This window comes from Heptranchias perlo, chromosome 22 (genome assembly GCF_035084215.1).
Source record: "Heptranchias perlo isolate sHepPer1 chromosome 22, sHepPer1.hap1, whole genome shotgun sequence".
In the NCBI taxonomy this organism is placed as follows: domain Eukaryota; kingdom Metazoa; phylum Chordata; class Chondrichthyes; order Hexanchiformes; family Hexanchidae; genus Heptranchias; species Heptranchias perlo.
Window position 1 is genome coordinate 7,267,971 of NC_090346.1, and position 20,131 is coordinate 7,288,101.

At 40.4% G+C, this 20,131-nt stretch overlaps 1 protein-coding gene across 3 annotated transcripts in view; it reads right to left on the reverse strand.

Annotated features, from left to right (window-relative positions):
• rnf216 (ring finger protein 216) overlaps positions 1-20,131 on the reverse strand; it is a 192,235-nt gene that overhangs the window by 124,775 nt on the left and 47,329 nt on the right. For all 3 annotated transcript variants that reach the window (XM_068002882.1, XM_068002879.1, XM_068002880.1), the window contains 9 exons: positions 18,921-18,997; positions 17,599-17,689; positions 17,015-17,179; positions 11,189-11,303; positions 10,135-10,274; positions 8,221-8,271; positions 6,377-6,514; positions 4,952-5,100; positions 1,145-1,223 (listed from right to left, as the gene is read on the reverse strand). In XM_068002882.1, the coding sequence (XP_067858983.1) occupies positions 1,145-1,223; positions 4,952-5,100; positions 6,377-6,514; positions 8,221-8,271; positions 10,135-10,274; positions 11,189-11,303; positions 17,015-17,179; positions 17,599-17,689; positions 18,921-18,997 (1,005 nt within the window). The remainder of the gene's footprint in view (positions 1-1,144; positions 1,224-4,951; positions 5,101-6,376; positions 6,515-8,220; positions 8,272-10,134; positions 10,275-11,188; positions 11,304-17,014; positions 17,180-17,598; positions 17,690-18,920; positions 18,998-20,131) is intronic.

Below are 20,131 nucleotides of genomic sequence, written 5' to 3' on the forward strand. Positions count from 1 at the left end.
TCCAACTCCAATTGTCTCAGTGTAAGAAAAAACTGAATTCAACGTGGATGAATCTAACACAAACATGTTCTCAGACTTGCATACTTGTTATCATACTTACTGTCCCTCTGTTTCTTGGAATACAACTTCCTGCTTGTGCCAAACTATGTGGATTTCATTCACAGTGTACAAACACAATCCAGATTTTTTTTTCTAAATATAATGAGAAATACCAAAATACAAAGGAAATAAAGTCTACTGTTACATAATTTCACCAAATAGATGCTAAATTGCCATGTTAGAAGCCAGTGTTCTTGACATATTGTTCCCAACCACTACTTGGCCACCATCCAGTTGCTCAGGGAATATGCTTCACCCCTAACTTTCTGAATCTCTCCCGAGCCCTCTTCTTGAGAATAGATTAATAGCCTTACACAAATGCTTGTACTTATTTTCACTTAAGCTGTCCAACTGCAGTTTTAAATTACTTTTTGTTCTTGTCACTCTCCTTTACTGATATAATTTCCCTAACTATCTTATATCACATTCATTCAAACACTGAATCTGCTTTATTGAAGCATCTATTCATTGTATATGATGCATTGTTTAGTTGTACAAATGTTAACCACTGTAGATAAATGACAAAGTGCATTAAAGAGGATACTGTTAAAAATGATTGTTTTTCTGGTTTTATGACTGAAACATTGATTAATTCTATAAAGCAGTATATTTATAACATATATAATCACTGGTGGTGATGCAGTATTTATCGACAACTATTTTAATTATAACTGATAGTTAAGTTATGCAGTACATTGGGAACAAGATGAGATAACCTTCATCTACCCATTTTTTCAGATGGGGCATTCAAATCTGCAGCAACCATACAACAATCCTTCTTAAAGAAAAGGCACATAGAATCAATTGTATTTCTTAGTCACCATTCCTTGTTTTTAATCTGCACCTAAATGATGGCTTTCAACATCTAATATCACTATTGCATCTAACCCTGGTTGGATATAACTGCATTCAAACTCACAATAGGCTTAGCTGTGCTTAGCTATGAGTGACTGAAAACAGATTAAAGCATTTAAGCAACCAAATGCAGAAGAGATGAGTTCTCATTGGCCACTGTTACTTTTTAATAAAGAAAGCAGGTTCTTACCTTTCGACAGCGAGGGTTGGGACAGCTGAACATATTAATATCTTTGTCCAGTAGTGCTGGGAAGTTGCAGAATGGGCACCTGGAACAAGCAAAGTGACAGAAAATAATTTAAACAATACAGTACATGCAAATACTCTTCATATATGTTCCTCCAATTACCTGGTTAGTAAGGGTAATGTCTAATGTAGCACTAAGCCACCAGAAGGTCCCAGATGCAATTCCTGATTTGTGCTGTTAGCTCATCTTAGACAGAACAACAGTTAGGGCAATAAAATTGGATCCAGCATGCCTGAGCGATGGAGGGATAAAGACACATCAGCGAGGGTGCCCACTGATATTCCTGCTGGAAATTGTGTGCATGTGTGGAGATCAAGTGAGGCAGGATCAAGCTTACATATTACATAGAATGTACAGCACAGAAACAGGCCATTCGGCCCAACTGGTTTATGCTGTTGTTTATGCTCCACACAAGCCTCTTCCCACCCCTCTTCATCTCACCTTATAAGCAGAACTGTCTATTCCCTACTTCCTTATGTGTTGATCTCGCTTCCCCTTCAATGCAACTATGCTAGCTGTAATGCACTCCGTGATTTGATAGATAATCACTGTGTTAGGCTCACACATAATAAATGGGCTCTTAGGCAAGACAACAGAAGAACGTATGCACCCATGGAATCATACCCCAGTAAGAGTCAGCATCTTCAGGAGACAAGGGAGAAAAATACTCCTCACATATTTTAGTTTGTGATACAACGGAATAAAGTTTTTAATCGCCATTTAATTTGAAGTTTGGTTTCTTCTTCCAACTCTCTAAACTGTTAATACTATGACAATATGAATGACTAGAGATCATTTTGCATCACACTAATCAATATATGCAGGTGGACAATGCCACTGACAACAAATTCATCCAAATACGAAGCTGGCCAAACGGTAATACCAGTAACACACTCAAGAGACATTAAAGAACATCAGTACAATTAAAATAAAATTCTAAATAAAGGTAACCCAGTAGCACGTGTGGCTGAACACTCAAGTTCAAGTCTCAGCAGTATTTGCGACTCAAACCTGCTTGTTTTGGTGGGACAAATGTTGTCAGCTCTCAGTCAGACCACCAGATGGAGCACCGCATTGAACCAATGTATTGCACCTTGCAGTAGAGATTGACAATGTATTGCCCAGCTTTCCCGTTCTCTGTCTCCCCCTGGTGCACCATCAAATAGCATTAATCATCAAAGTCATGGAAAGTGTAGGAAATAAAATATTGAAAAAGGCAAAGGAGAAAAGTTAGGATTTTAAATTATGATGACTAAATAGTTCATTTTATATAAAGGAAAAGGTGAGAATTTGCCTTATGTCCCAAAGCGCTTTACAACCAATTTTTACTGTTGTTAAGTAGGCAGCCATGACCGCCAATTTGTGCACAGCGAAGTCCCAGACAGCAAATGAATGAAGGACCACACAAGTTGTTTCTGGTCGTGTTGGTTGAGGGGGAAATGTTTGCCAGCTGAACTCAGTGATCTTCTTGGAATAGTGCCATGGGATCTTTTACATCCATCTGAGCAGGCAGACCAGGGATTTGGGAGAGGAGTGGTGGAAGGGGAGGGAGGGGGAGGGAGATAGGATTCATGTCCAAAATAAGACTCTGAACCTTCCATATTGAACTTATGCCACTATCAGGAAGACACATGTCCTATCCTGTACGGAGCAGTATTAGCAAGAAGAATGCCAACCCACACTCAGGTTAACAGACGCTGTTTGGAGACAAATCTGCTGGACTTAGCATTCAATTGAGAAAATTCAACCCGAGGGGCTAGAAAATAGCAGCTTTCTGTGAGGATAAACAGAGGATATCCCCTCTCGGGAAGAGAGGCAATCTGTGGATCTTTTAAAATAAACTTGGGGGTGGAAGGGGGAAAGAGAACAAACTTTAAACAGGTAACCTGTTCATAAGATTCTTTCAATGCCACTTTTCAACTAGCACCCGTATAATTTACAGACCAGGGAAGATTTTGAAGATATATTGACTTTTGGGTTCAGATGATTTATAAATCACAAATTGGCGGTCATGGCTGCCTACTTAACAACAGTGACTGTACTTAAAAAATTGGTTGTAAAGCGCTTTGGGACATAAGGCAAATTCTCATCTTTTCCTTTATATAAAATGAACTATTTAGTCATCATAATTTAAAATCCTAACTTTCCTCCTTTCCCTTTATGTCATGAACTTAACATCCTGGGTTGGGGGTGGGGGGATAAAAAGAGGGCGAGGAGGCTTTTTGTTCTTAATAGCGAGCCAAGGATCCTGCTGGAAAGTGCATAGGTGAACACTGTGATCAAACAGTATGCAACTCAGGAAAGATATATTGGCCTTGGAGGGAGTGCAGCGCAGATTCACCAGAACGATACTGTGGCTAAAAGGGTTACATTATGAGGACAGGTTGCATAGACTAGGCTTGTATTCCCTTGAGTATAAATGATTGTGGAGTAATCCAATTGAGATGTTTAAGATGATTAAAGGATTTAAACAGGTAGATAAGAGAGAAACTATTTCCTCTGGTGGGAGAGTCCAGAACAAGGGGGCATAATCTTAACATTAGAGCTAGGTCCCTCAGGGGTGATGTCAGGAAGCACTTCCTCACACAAAGGGTTGTGAAAATCTGGAACTCTTTCCACCCCCCCCCCCAAAAAAAATTGTTGAGGCTGGGGGTCAATTGTAAATTTCAAAACTGAGATTGATAGATTTTTGTTAGGCAAGGGTGTTAAGGGTTACAGGACCAGGGCGGGTAGATGGAGTTAAGATACTGATCAGCCATGATCTAACTGAATGGTGGAACAGGCTGAGGGGCTGAATGACCTACTCCTGTTCCGAAACTTATACATGAAGAATCATTTTTTGGGCAAGGTAGCAGAAGGTGGTCACTGCCTGTGAAACTATATTTCAGCAGGAATTATGGTCTCTAGGTGAGCACGAGAAAAAAAAATGTTTGTACGGGACATTCATCTGTGATGGATGCACTAACATAATTTGTATAATTTATTATTCAGCTGATGTAGTTAGTTATTTCTTTCTTATACTCCCCACCAAACTTGAACTACTTGAGTGAAAAGGCTGCACTCTAATCTCTGGGTTCAGATAACGTCTGGAGCTAGATTTTGGGTCCCCTAAAATTAAATCAAAACCAGAACAGCATGACAACCCGTGGTACTATTCAAAGAAGAGCATGGAGTTAAGCTGGTGTTTTGGCAAACACTTTGGTGCTTAAGCTAGACCTTTAGGTTTATACCACAAATACAAAAGCAGCTGCAATTACATCTAAACATTCAGCACCAAAACAAAAAACACTGATAATAAATGGTAAAACTTCATATATTATTTCTGCTAGAACTCTCTCCGAGATCACAGTTCTCTGTGGAACTTTGTCCTGCATATGTAGAAACAACAACTTACATTTATATAGCGCTTTTAAAGTAGTAAAACGTCCCAAGGCGCTGCCTAGGAGCATCATTAGATAAAATTTATCAAGTCTTCCTCGATTATTGTTTTGAGACTTCCATTCTTTTCTCGTCTGAATAATCATTAATAAGAAATAGTCCATGCAGATTATGCTATTCTTTCAATAAAATGAAACAATGTCATGACATCACACAGGTATACGACCGATCTAATAACTGCTGAGCATACTATAGGTAATTATCAGTCTCAGGATGCAACTCATAACAGTGTCTCATGAGCTAGACGCTGGTCCATCACTGATACAGGCCTGTTTAATTAAAAAGTGCAGAAAACGTGTGTCAGATACCAACCGTACAAGTTCATCAGCACAGGCTGTAGCAATCGCCTCCTCTGCTTGACGTTCATAGTATTTGCATAGTATGTTCTCTGGCAATACCTTTTCCAGTTCACCATTGAGGAACGTGCAGGTACAGCAGCTATCCATACAGCTCAGCTGGGACTGAAAATAAAACGAAAAACAGACATGATGATCCATTGTAAAGCACGTCAGATCCACTATTGGGTTACTAAATATTGATCACCAAACATTTTTGGTTACCAAAAATTGTATTTACTTGTCACCTACATCAATTAAGCAGAGAACTTTTAAAAGGGAGTTGTAAAAAAATCTTAAATGATTAAATGTAATAATGAATTATCTTCAATTATTTCATTCCCAGTGCAAATTTGAAAGCCACAAAAATTACAACTCAGAAAACTACTCACTGTTACCCAAATCCCAGCTTGTTTATATTTCTCTCTCATTCTATTCTCAGTTCTCCTTTCTCTCTTAAAAATGGTCTTAAACCATTTCACCCCATGTGCTTCACCCCATTCTGCATCTCAGATTCTCGCCTAGCTTGGTCTTGGCACTCCATTTAATGAAACACTCATGGTGATCTTCATTGTAGTTTCCCCCATACCACTTCTTTGTGTTAAATGTCTCTGCTCCCATCCGGAAAGTATTAACTTCATCCTGGGATACACTCCCATCGGCACTGAGCCACACTCTGATATCTCAAGCAACTGGCCTTTGTTCATGTTTGAGTCTAGATAGTGAATGTTGACTGGCTATTCAATCTTACTCTTTGATCACCCAAATTCTTTACAGACAAACTTTTTAAATTGGGATTGCTGGATAGTGATCTGGAGTATTACCTAACTGTCTTTTTCTTTCTCTACCCCTGCATCGGGTGGGGGGGGCGGGGGGAGGTGAACTTTAGCACCCCTTCCATTATATTCCAGCCTTTCAAATACAAGCATCAACATTTTTAATCTGTTCATTATCTCAATCAGTAACTTGCCCTTGTGCCCTCTCCCTCTACAATGTACCATGCCCACCCAATACTCATCCAAACCATGTTCCTCTATTACCAAAACAGAGGTGTTAATTGCCATGGCATAGGATCATTTCCCCCACTGAAGAGCTTGAATTAACCCATGGTTTCCCCTTCCTCTAATATACAATATTTCAACTAGCCAATGACACAATATGTAGTACAATGGTGAGTAATCATTTAGCACAGAATAAACAAACATTTGGACCTGTAGTTATGCCGTTTACTTCAAAATCTGGTACAGTTGGTACTATGAAATAACTAGAATTACGTAAAATCACAAAATAGTAGATTACTCAGATCAAGCCCTTTTTATTCCAGGTACACGTGTGAATCTTGGGGGCATAAGCCTCCAGTTTTTAAAAGGACACTTCATTCTATACAGGCTTGAGTCCTTACTTTGCCAGCTCCAAACACTGCCTCCTGTGCATACTTCACGAGGCATTCTTTACAGAAGAGGTGACCATCACTGCACTGTGTCAACTCCTCAAAGGCAAATTCTCCATAACAGCAGCCGCATTCAATCAGCTGTCCATCCTGTAACAGCAACAGTGAACTTATTGCAAATTATTTTTATTCACGTGCTATACAATATACTCCTGACAATCTGAAGTTTTTTTCTTAAAATGTTAAATAAATTCAAGTAATCCAGTAATTTAAATTGGGCAACTGGAAAAAAAGTGCTGGAGGATTTTGTAAGCATATTTTGAATTATCCAGTAATTTCAATTAAGCAACCCTGAATTATTATGAATAGACTGCGGTGATGAGGGATGGAAATTCTACAAAACAACATTTTTTCTGATTTGCAGTATTTCCACTGACCGCACTAATCGCTCTGGTGTGCTGTTGATCACACTCAAGGCACAGTTCTGTCAATATATCTAAACTCCAGTCTTAAAATAATCATCCCCACACCACAAAACACACACAGCCTCTCTACATCTCATGGCCTTCATGAGCACAATTACTAAATCACTTTCAGAGTATAGAATCCAAGGGTGTTTTGGAAGCTGCATTTAAGATTCCACCACAAGCAGCCTTGTCTGGACCAGACAGAAATGCTACAATCAATTTTACTTTGGACATTCAAATGGAGAAGAGTGTGACCTAGATTGAAGTAGAAAAAAAGTGGTGCAATACAATGCACTTATTTTTTTGAAGAGGCACGCTTTATCTATTGATGCTGGTGGGCAGGGAGGGGCGGGGGGGGGGGGGGGGAAGGAGACACAACTGGATTATGAAAGAGATGAATGCTTGGGAAACCAACAGATGACAATAGGAAAATATTGCACTTCAACTCAGAACAACAGAACAGCTACAGAACTACAGCTCTCCTCCAAGGACAAAAGTTAAATGAAATTTGCACTTGAAAAAAAAACTGCCATGCAAGAAACTGGAACACCTTAAATTTTTAGATAGGCTTGTGTTTTATAAATGCACATAGTATATTATTGATTCCATTTTCTCCTGCTGGAATCAGATGTCATCATTTAAAGAATGTACTCCAGGCACTCAAGTCTCTTAATTGACTAGACATAGCGTGCAAATCATTCAGAAAGCAGTTTAAGTATAAGAAAAAGCACAAAATGTATAAATGCCATTTTAAATTGAAGATAAAAATCCAAAAGGTGCAAAATTTTGAACAGAAAATGCTAGAAATACACAACAGGTCCATCAGCATCTGAAAAGAGAATAAACAGATTTACATTTTGGGTCAAGACTCTGTGTCAGAACTGGATGGAGAAGATAGCAGAGCCTCTTTATCGAACTGGCATAGAAGAGAAGAACATAGTCTTGCTGTTCTCCTCTCTCTGATTTATTCAGTTCGATATATAAAAAAATACTTGCCTTTCTAGTTCTGACCACCTGAAACATTAACTTATTATCTCTCTTTTCAAATATCTTGTGTGTTCGCAGCATTTTTCAGTTTTTATTTTAGGCAAAAATTCAACAAGTTAGCACTTAATTACAGCATTTCAAGATTCAATCATGTTCTTGGATGATTCTTAGCATGCCTACTTTTAAAGTGGAATCCAAAAGGCAGAACAAATCACATGTGTTAAAAAATCTGATGCATCAGTGCTTTAAAATGCATGAATGGAACATTCAGATGGTTCTCAGCATGCCCTTTTGAAAGCACATAAGTTCATTTATAAATGATTTATGAAGCTTGGTGATGCTCTAAAGTTGGAGATTACAAACTAATATACTTGCTTGAAGTGTTGTAAAACTTGTGCTTACCTTCTGATATTGTTCTTCATTCATTTGCATAGCAAATTGAAAATCTGCATACTGCAACAGAAATAGTGTTCTAAGTATGGCTCCAACAGTTAATTGCAAACCATCAAACTTTTCAATTTTCTCTGTCTGCTGTGCTCCCCCCTTACCCTTCTCCTCCACCAGAGGCACTGACTCCTTGTTGAGGTATGGTGCTTGGTAACCTCCAGTATATCAGCCACTTATTTATGTCTGAAGCTGGGCAGTCAACTACAAAGGCAGCATTTCAGAGCCAATCTTATCTTCACATGGGCACTTGTAACAGGGATCGCTGGACAGCAATCAGGAACGGGAACTCTATCCAATTTTCCCTTCCCTAAACTTGGGACAATGAGACAAGTTGTAATACCCCTACGACTGCCCTGGCTGAGATCAGCAAACTCAGCAGCAATAGGGGATTGAACCTAGGACCTTTCTGTACTCTATGACTCAGTTCCTCACTGCTGAAATTCACTGAGCCATCAAGGCGTTTCCAGGTTACGTTTTTTTTCTTAGTTTTCTCTCCAGTTTGCTTCCGTTTCAAAATTATTGACTCCTTAGAAAATTCATGGTGCATGTGTGACAAATGAAACTTTAAACATTCCAAATTACTTTATATTGTAATTTTTCAAAATACTTATACCATTTCTTTTATTTATATTTATCCTCAAAATACAACAATTGCTCACATAAACAGATAGCAAGTTCTGGGAGGACTGTACGTTATTCAAGTTTGGTGGGAGGTTCTGAACCAAAGCCCTGAATTTAAAATGCTTGGCCAAAATGTTCTGTTTAAATACACTAAGTACTGTTGCAGATATTTTTGATGAAAAGATGCAAATAATATAATATTAAATTCAAGTTTTATATATTTCTTGGTCTTCACTATAAAAAGTCACATCTTAAACTGATGAACAGCAAAGGTAAATAGCTACTACTCTATATTACTTGGGGAGATTTTATTTATACAAATGTGGGAAGTGAGGCAACAAATTAATTTCTCTACTTATGAAAATACTTATTATCCAGACACTATTCAAAAATACTTACTTCACCATCTCTGGGAAGATCTCTTATAAGCTCCTTCCCAAATCTTTCAATAGATATGTGCACCTCCTCTACTTTCATATCCAATGACGTCCCCCCTAACCCCACCCCACCCCCGAAGGCAACATGCAACCTCAAACTCACCGTGTGCAAAGCCACTCAAATTTATATATTTAAAATGTAGGCCAAAACATATATTCAAAAGTAAAACATGAAAAAGAGAATGGAATGGGTGAGGGGGTGGGGAAAGAGTGAAAAGGGAAATAGAATGAGGAAAAACTGAACCAAAAAGGATCAATTGAACGATGAGGATCAATTGACTATGAAAGGCATCAGAACCAAGCCCATCTGTTCTCACCGAATGTTCTACCAAGGTCAATTGCACCACCCCAACCAACACTCCGGTTGGCATCGCACTGATCAGGGATTGTACCTGGCACCATTGCGGTCTGTATTGGACAGCGCCATGCTGCAAGTAAAAAAGTGTACAAGAATGCAACTGTATGTGGATCATACTATGAAAGATGTTGCAGTTTGAGTCTGAAATATGGTCCTAAACAAAACTGTACTGGTGTGAAACACTTGCGTTTCATATTGGATTTTCTTTACAAAAAAATAAACAGGTGAAGGCTCTCTTCCATCTGACAAGATCAGACGGTTGCCCTCTCCCCATAAATAATACAATGCGGACCAAGGTTTTGTGTCTGGGCATTAGATACAGGAGAAAACAAAGCCCTGTCACAAAATATTTATACTAGATCACTTGAGATGAACTTTCAAAACAGCAATCAGGGACTTTCAGTTCAGTGGAGCCCCCCCAGTTTGTACTCTCCTTCTGAACATTTCCTTTACCTCTTCCATCTCTTTCATCTTCTGATGGAAGAATTCCAGTTCTTGTCGCACGAGTGGATGAAGGCCGTCCTGGTCATACGATCTCCAGTGTCGTCTTTTGTTTTCTAGAAAGCGCATCTGTCTCTCTATTTTAAAGGCACCTGAGAAAGTAGATTGTCTAGCTAGAATGAGAGGCTTCCAACTTCTAATCCTTTTAGTGCAAAAATGATTATATATGTATAGTTGGAAAATCCTGTACATAAATCGTTTTTGGTTTTTAAAATTCTTTTATTTTTAGCAGACAGCTAACACTGCACATTTAAATAACTTCCAGTGAATGAGGCATACAAAATTAATGTTTAAGACTGTATTAAAATACTTTAAAAACTTCAGTAGAGTTATCGAGACATTGTGGTAACACTATCTGGCCTCCATTATAATTGTGTTCTTGGAAGAATTTATCTGTTCCCAATGAGTGGGATTAATACTGAATACACAGTTGCACATGAGTTGCCAAGCACAATAAAAGGACACACTCCCATATCTTAACAGACAGTTTTCCCAGACTATTCAGAGAAAGTGTTACCTTCACTTTGCAACACAAGAATCATTATGACAGCCCCCACAAGGAAGAGCAAAGATGTAAATAGTTTGGGATTACTCATGTTGTTCTTCAATGTGACTGCCAAAGTTCCATTCGGAACAATCTCAGTGACAGGCCATCTATGAATGTTACAATTTTTACAAATGTACAAACAGTACTAGGGGATGTTAATGCTTTATTATAATAAACATACAAGACATTCCAAGTGTTCTGTGTAATACATGGAGTACATTAATGTCCACCCCCAGTACTCTGCATGCTTGTGTCAATTAAATGAGAGTTGGGGTTCTTCTTCTGAATTACTGAAATGACTTACAAATAGAATTGGGGCCTACCCCATTCACTTAAATATGACAACGAGCACTTAAAAATTATGGCCAAATTAGATTTTACTATTTCAAGCTACATTAATCCAAACTGTCAGGACTTACAGCATTGGTACTCCATACAGTAGCAGCTTTCATTCCTTACCTTGTTCAAATTTGAAACTAATTGAATTAGATGAGTTCATTTCTTTCCGTCTGCTCTTTTTCTGACTGGATTGTGGTGAGTTTTCCTGCCACTGCTTAATAGCATCTGATAAGGCCTACAAAACAATCAGCAGGAACAAAGCTAAACCAACAGCCACTGTACACTGATCACAGAGCAAAATCAGCTGGTCTTCAGATTTCTCATTCGAAAACTAAAGAGTTAATAAATAAATCACAAACAAAAAGCAAAAAGATCCTTATGCTACTGCTAACTTTGTCTGGTCATTAAGAGCAATTTCCTTTTATAACTGGATGGAATTAGTCAGAGAACTGGTTTTTACCCTGCTATGGCTGTTGGTGAGTCTACCTCAATGACTTGGAAATTTTAAATCACTTAATTACTTAAATCACAAATAGCAGCATGTATTTAAAACTAATGAATGACAGGTCCCCATTCAGAAAAAAAAAATCCTGTTCCGGACCAATGACAATTAGTTTTCATGCATATTCAAACACGTGTAAAAATATTTTAAAAATCACAAAAGCAAGTTTAAGTTCACAGAGATTAATGCAATATGGGAGACTGGAGGGCAGCAGCATGACAGCCATTTTGTTCTGCTGAGCTCCTCTCGCTATTTTGTGTATGTGTGAAGAGTGTTACTTGTATAAATCAACGAACAGAAGGATGCTCAACTAAGAACTAAGAACATATTGTCAATATGTTATACACCTTCCCAGCTACATGGAGCTTAGGGTGCAAACATACCACTCCCACCATTTAGAAAGGTTAGCAAAAGTAAGGAGACAATTTTGACTCCAACATTACTTACACCCACTTGTATTCACTCACAGTTCAGTCTTAACTTCAGCCATTAGATGTTACTATTGAGTGATTCAAGCACACAAGCAACATCTAACAACAAGAATGGAGTACTGCAACAGGTTGATGCAGCAATACCAAATTTTATTGTCTATCTTGCTCGCTAATTTTGTTGTTTGCCCTCATCTCCTGAAAGTGTTAACACCTTACAGGGTTACAATTCCACAGGTACCAGATATCCTCCATTACAACACAGGGGTACGGTAGCATAATGGTTATGTTACTGGACTAGTAATCCAGAGGCCTGGACTAATGATCCAGAATCATGAGTTCAAATCCCACCATGGCAGCTGGGGAATTTAAATTCAATTAATTAAATAAAAAAATCTGGAATTAAAATACTAGTATCAGTAATGGTGGCCATGAAACTACCGGATCATCGTAAAAACCCATCTAGTTCGCTAATGCCCTTTAGGGAAGGAAACCTGGCGTCCTTACCCAGTCTGGCCGATATGTGACTCCAGACCCACAGCAATGTGGTTGATTCTTAATTACCCTCTGAAATGGCCGAGCAAGCCACTCAGTTGTAAAATCTCGCTAAAAAAGTCACAACAAGAATAAAACCGGATGGACCACCTGGCATCAGACAACTTGGCACCGGACATGACAAAGGCAAACCAAGCCCTGTCGACCTAACATCTGGGGACTTGTGCCAAAATTGGGAGAACTGTCCCACAGACTAGTCAAGCAACAGCCTGACATAGCCATACTCACAGAATCATACCTTTCAGCCAACGTCCCAGACTCTTCCATCACCATCCCTGGCTATGTCCTGTCCCATCGGCAGGACAGACCCACCAGAGGTGGCGGTACAGTGATATACAGACAGGAGGGAGTGGCCCTGGGAGTCCTCAACATCGACTCCGGACCCCTTGAAATTTCATGGCATCAGGTCAAACATGGGCAAGGAAACATCCTGCTGATTACCACCGACCGCCCTCCCTCAGCTGATGAATCAGTCCTCCTCCATGTTGAACACCACTTGGAGGAAGCACCGAAGGTAGCAAGGGCACAGAATGTACTCTGGGTGGGGGACTTCAATGCCCATCACCAAGAGTGGCTCGGTAGCACTACTACTGACCGAGCTGGCAGAGTCCTGAAGGACATAGCTGCCAGACTGGGCCTGCGGCAGGTGGTGAGCGAACCAACATGAGGGAAAAACTTACTTGACCTCGTCCTCACCAATCTACCTGTCGCAGATGCATCTGTCCATGACAGTATTGGTAGGAGTGACCACCGCAGTCCTCGTGGAGATGAAGTCCTGTCTTCGCACTGAGGAAACCATCCAACATGTTGTGTGGCACTACCACCGTGCTAAATGGGATAGATTCAGAACAGATCGAGCAGCTCAAAACTAGGCATCCACGAGGCACTGTGGGCCAGCAGCAGCAGAATTGTATTCCAGCATAATCTGTAACCTCATGGCCCGGCATATTCCTCACTCTACCATTACCAACAAGCCAGGGGATCAACCCTGGTTCAATGAGTGCAGGAGCAGCACCAGGCGTACCTAAAAATGAGGTGCCAACCTGGTGAAGCTACAACTCAGGACTACATGCATGCTAAACAGCAGAAGCAACATGCTATAGACAGAGCTAAGCAATTCCACAACCAACGGATCAGATCAAAGCTCTGCAGTCCTGCCACATCCAGTCATGAATGGTGGTGGACAATTAAACAATTAAAGGGAGGAGGTGGCTCTGCAAACATCCCCATCCTCAATAATGGCGGAGTCCAGCACGTGAGTGCAAAAGACAAGGCTGAAGCGTTTGCAACCATCTTCAGCCAGAAGTGCCGAGTGGATGATCCATCTCGGCTGCCTCCCGATATCCCGACCATCACAGAAGCCAGTCTTCAGCCAATTCGATTCACTCCACGCGATATCAAGAAACAGCCGAGTGCATTGGATAGAGCAAAGGCTATGGGCCCCGACAACATCCCGGCTGTAGTGCTCCAGAACTAGCCGTGTCTCTAACCAAGCTGTTCCAGTACAGCTACAACACTGGCATCTACCCAACAATGTCGAAAATTGCCCAGGTATGTCCTGTCCACAAAAAGCAGGACAAATCCAATCCGGCCAATTACCACCCCATCAGTCAACTCTCAATCATCAGCACTCGGCTCCAGACCTCAGTTACAGCCTTGGTCCAAACATGGACAAAACAGCTGAATTCCAGAGGTGAGGTGAGAGTGACTGCCCTTGATATCAAGGCAGCATTTGACCGAGTGTGGCACCATGGAGCCTGAGTAAAATTGAAGTCAATGGGAATCAGGGGGAAAACTCTCCAGTGGCTGGAGTCATACCTAGCACAAAGGAAGATGGTAGTGGTTGTTGGTGGCCAATCATCTCAGCCCCAGAACATTGCTGCAGGAGTTCCTCAAGGCAGTGTCCTCGGCCCAACCATCTTCAGCTGCATCATCAATGACCTTCCCTCCATCATAAGGTCAGAAATGGGGATGTTCGCTGATGACTGCACAGTGTTCAGTTCCATTCGCAATCCCTCAGATAATGAGGCAGTCCGAGTCCGCATGCAGCAAGACCTGGACAACATCCAGGCTTGGGCTCATAAGTGGCAAGTAACATTCGTGTCAGACAAGTGCCAGGCAATGACCATCTCCAACAAGAGAGAGTCGAACCACCTCACCTTGACATTCAACGGCATTACCATCGCTGAATCCCCCACCATCAACATCCTGGGGGTCACCATTGACCACAAACTTAACTGGACCAGCCATATAAATACTGTGGCTACAAGAGCAGATCAGAGGCTGGATATTCTGCAGCGAGTGACTCACCTCCTGACTCCCCAAAGCCTTTCCACCATCTACAAGGCACAAGTCAGGAGTGTGATGGAATACTCTCCACTTGCCTGGATGAGTGCAGCTCCAACACTCAAGAAGCTCAACACCATCCAGGACAAAGCAGCCCGCTTGTTTGGCACCCCATCCACCACCCGAAACATTCACTCCCTTCACCACCGGTGCACTGTGGCTGCAGTGTGCACCATCCACAGGATGCTCTGCAGCAACTCGCCAAGGCTTCTTCGACAGCACCTCCCAAACCCGCGACCTCTACCACCTAGAAGCACAAGAGCAGCAGGTACATGGGAACACCACCACCTGCACGTTCCCCTCCAAGTCACACACCATCCCGACTTGGAAATATATCGCCGTTCCTTCATTGTCGCTGGGTCAAAATCCTGGAGCTCCCTTCCTAACAGCACTGTGGGAGAACCTTCACCACACGGACTGCAGCGGTTCAAGAAGGCGGCTCACCACCACCTTCTCAAGGGCAATTAGGGATGGGCACGAAAAGCCAGCCTCGCCCACATCCCATGAACGAATAAAAAAAAACTTCACCCGATCATCTGACATCCATGCAGATGCCCTTCCAGCACAGATCTCTGGATAGTAATCAAAGCAGCAAACAGGGCAGATATTTCCCCCAATCTAACCCATGGCACTGAGACCGATTGTCGCACCTCTTCTGCTGCCCCGGCTGAGATCAGCTAACTCAGCACAGACTAGAGAGTTGCTTTCTGGAAGCTTCCAGGTCTGCATGGCTCACTTACTAACTGGATGAACATACTGCCATGACAGAAGCCTAGTTTTTTTAAGCTAACCAGTCATTCTTCGCAGTAGCCTGTATCAAAATGAATTATTCTTAGTCTTCAGTCTGCCATAATTTGATCTGTCCTGGATGATACCAGACAACACCCAAATACTTCACTAACAAAGGACAGGAAAGGTAGTCAACTCCATTTTCACACAGCATATTGTGTGCACACACAGGCCATATGCATGAATGACTTATATAAGACTGGATTATGCTTGACAAATATTTTTAAAATAAAATGTGAAGAGTAAAATCAATTTCTTACAGTTCATTTTACTCGTGCATTAAATAAATCCATTTGGCAGGTAAAATCAACTTCAGCAAGTTGCTATCCCAAACCTCCAATCTATAGTATTTCAAGCCGTCATTTCTGATTGTGATCTTTAGAATGCATTAGTAGAAATCTTTGAAGGTGGCAGGACAAGTAGAGAAGGCTGTTAAAGAAGCATATGGGATCCTGGGCTTTAATAATACGGGCATAGAGTACAAAAGCAAGGAAGTTATGCTAAACCTCTATAAAATACTGGTTAGGCCTCAGCTGGAGTACTGTGTTCAATTCTGGGCACCACACTTTAGGAAGCATATCAAGACCTTGGCGAGGGTGCAGAAGAGATTTACTGGAATGGTGCCAGGGATGTAGAACTTCAGTTATGTGGAGAGAATGGAGAAGCTTGGGTTGTTCTCCTTGGAGCAGAGGAGGTTAAGGGGAGATTTGATAGAGGTGCTCAAAAAACATGAACGGTTTTGACAGAATAAATAAGGAAAAACTCTTTCCAGTGGCAGAAGGGTCAGTAACCAGTGGACACATATTTACTGTGATCAGCACAAGAGCCAGAGGCACCATGAGGAAACATTTTTTTTTAAACACAGCAAGTTGTAATGATCTGAAATGCACTGCCTGAAAGCTTGTTGGAAGTAAATTCAATTGGGAATTGGATAAATACTTGAAGGGAAAAACTTTACAGGGCCATGGGGAAAGAGCAGGGGAATGGGACTAAATGGATAGCTCTTTCAAAGAGCCGGCACAGGCACAATGGGCTGAATGGCCTCCTCCTGTGTTGTACCTACTATGATACTGTGAAAGATGCCACTTCATCCATACTACCAAGCTTCACCTACTTCGCACATTCATTTCTGAGCAGATAAATTGCAGACCACAGCAGTGTAATCAATCAGTATATTTGTAGTAGTGGTATCTAAACGTCAGTACTGGAGCAGATCTTGTATTTGTTCGATACAATTATAAGTAATCAATGGATAAATAAATAAATAAAACTGAAAAGGAGGCAAAAAACTAAGTAGCTAAGGAAAAAGCATTTGGCAGTACAAACCTTGCGGGTGATTGCATAGTGTCCCTTGAGCTCGTGCAAAGCCCATTTGATGTCTTGGCTGTTTAACATTTTGAAATCTGCCATGAGGAGGTCAGAAGCCTGAATAAAACACTGCTGGTTCACAGGAGCAAGCTTTGAAAAGTCAAAAAAATCCATCTTGGGTTTCTGCTTAACAGAAAACATACACATAGGTACATGCACATTATTCATAGGACATTATCTTATACTTAGGAGTACAGACACAAATAGCATGTTAATGATGTTTCTAACTTTGTACTCAGTTTCTTCCTATCAACTTAAAACCCATTATTAATAATAAAAATAGAATAAAGAACAATAACCAAATAAACTATGTATTATCATATGTAATTCTAAACCTCAAAAGCTTTCCCTAACCTGATAGATTCTCTCCCCCTATTCCTTCTCATTGCCCGAACAGTCAAAGCTAGGCTCAGTGTCATGCCCCTCTATTCCCTGTGACAGAAGACAAACCTGTTGCACAGCACAATAGCCAAAACCAGCTTCTCTCTAGCATCTGGAGTAAAAGGATATTCCATGTAAATAGCAAGAATAAGCCACGTTACCTCTTCATTACTTTCAAGCAAACTGCTGTTGCGTGTGAAAATTAAACTTTTCTTCGGAAAATCAGGATTTTCCAGGAGGTGGTTGCACAAGCTGAAAACAAGGGCGGAAGAAGTGTTGGTACACAATTTTATGTATGAAGTAGCTTCCTACCTATGCCAAATGGAAGGGCAAAACCACTCTGTTATTTAATCAATGCTCTTTGCTTAGTCAATGTATAAGGAGAAGCGAGGGGAGGGGAGGAAAATGTCATCCATGAAAACCTATGAACAAATTTCAGTGAAGACTATAAGCATACTTAGTGTTTGGTACCTTCCAAGACGCCTTTTCCTCATTTAAAAAAAAAATTCTCCTTTGATCTCCTATGTATCCCCAACCGAGCTTTGGTCAATAACAGTCTATAGCCAGTTCATAAGGCGACTTTCCATCTCATATCATTCATCCCCTGTGAAGAAGCACCCAGTTTCTGTTTGATGCCTTACCTCGTCTCCACTGATTGGATGGTTAAGATCAACAATACATTGTAGGGAATCACATGTGTAAAACCAGAAGTTGCTACTGGGAGCAACACTTTATGAAAATATAGGGGGTGAAACCCTGGAAAAATGGCAAAAATTCACCCCCTTAATAGCACTTAAATTTGCTCACAAAATAGTGCTTCAACGGGAAAAAGAGAAAAAAAATAGAATTTTGGAAAAGGGACAAGTGTGTCTCACGGCTGATATTTAACGTCCAAGATTATGGGTAGGTGCAGAATTTTCTTTCCTCCCTCACAATTAAGTTTTGGACAAGCAACATTATTATTGTTAAAGTATTTCTTTGTGGTAGCAGATTATAGTTTTACAGATGTGATTCTTTATGATGCACATTGTTGATCTGAGCCATGTTTGCGGGCAGGCAAGGTGAGCTATTGAGGAGAAGCTGGATATTCCTTCACAGAAGAGAGAGAGAAAATGAGATGGAAAGTCACCCCACCATGCTCTCATGCATTTTCGACTGACTAGTGTTGGCCAAAGCTTCAGGTAGAGGTGCATGAGTGACCGAAAGGCAACGATTTCAAAAAGGTGAGGAAAATTATATTTTTGGAAAGCTAAGAACTCAAACTCATCAAATATGGTCCCCAGGTAGTGTTTGGGAAACACTCTGCAGAGGTGCTAATGTATCGACCACTGAAGAAAAACATCATTCTCAGCAAAACAAACTGCTCATGAAATAGACTACTGCTCATAAATAGACTACTTTCAGTGTCCCATTATCTCATTAATCACAAAGCTATATCATCTTATTTTCTAATAATCCCCATCAAATCACACGATATACTTACACGTTTAAATCCCAGATTTCATTTGTCGTAATCAGCTCTTCCACAAACTGTTCTTCTATATCAGGGAACAGATTCACCTGCATGAAAAATAAAGCTAAATTAAAATGTCATGCCAAAAAAATAGGTTATCTGAATATTACAAACTTCAAAGAATTTATCTATTCCAGAAACAAATTGAATTTTTATTGACTGTTTGCATTTAACAGAGGATTGTTGTATTGGCAACTGGAATTCTTGTTGAATAGATTACTCTTAAGTTAGGAGAGGGCAGGCAATTTTCCCACACTAGCCATCCTTGTGGCTTCTAAGATTGCCGGTTAATTTTGAATTACAGGCATCTTTTGCTATTGCGCTGTATGCCCAAACTTATACAGCATTTCATTTGATACCTTTACAGTCACCAGAACGAAGAGACTCGCAAACCATTAGTCTGGTGGGTTCAAAACCCAAACCCTAGGGTTGAAAGGACAATATTCTAACCTAATGCCTCACCTGTCAACAACTCAACTCCCTTTGAGTACACTTTCAACTCTTATTATGAAGTGGATTCTTTCTTTGTTCATAGTATCCTTACAGGAAATAGGCTGCAAAATTATAAGATTGTCATATTCGAGAAGCTAGTTTTCTAATTAGTAGTGCAACCTTTCAGATAATAACTTTTCACAAAAATATGCAGTGATTACAATGAGTATTATAGCATAGCTGGATAATTTATGCTTTGGTAGGATTTTTCACATTCTTTCAATGAGTCTATCAATGAATTAAGTGGGGGGGGTGCGGGGAGGGTGTAAGGAAATAAAATATATATACACACAAATAAAAAAGTGCATTTCCCCCCCAAGAAGAGAACAGTATAAGATAGTCAGGATATATTTATTACATATCCGGATCATAAGCCAGGGGGAGTATAGAAATGTAGTTTGTTACGTGGAGAAGAATTAAGACCAAACAAAGCATGAAAATTAATTATATACATGGTGTAATTTTCTGACTTTGTGCTCCTGATGGGATGCATATACCAGAAATTTGGATGTTACTGCGCACAATTTTCTGACTATTAATTTAATTGGTCAGAGAATCATGCGCAGCATACCCAAACCCCAATCTGCACTCCTGGTGAGGCAAGGCTCGCCACTAGGAATGCTTTTTGTTTGGTCACATGTCTGATGCATATGGAAATGGATCACCTTGTTTATGCATCCGAGCCAAGC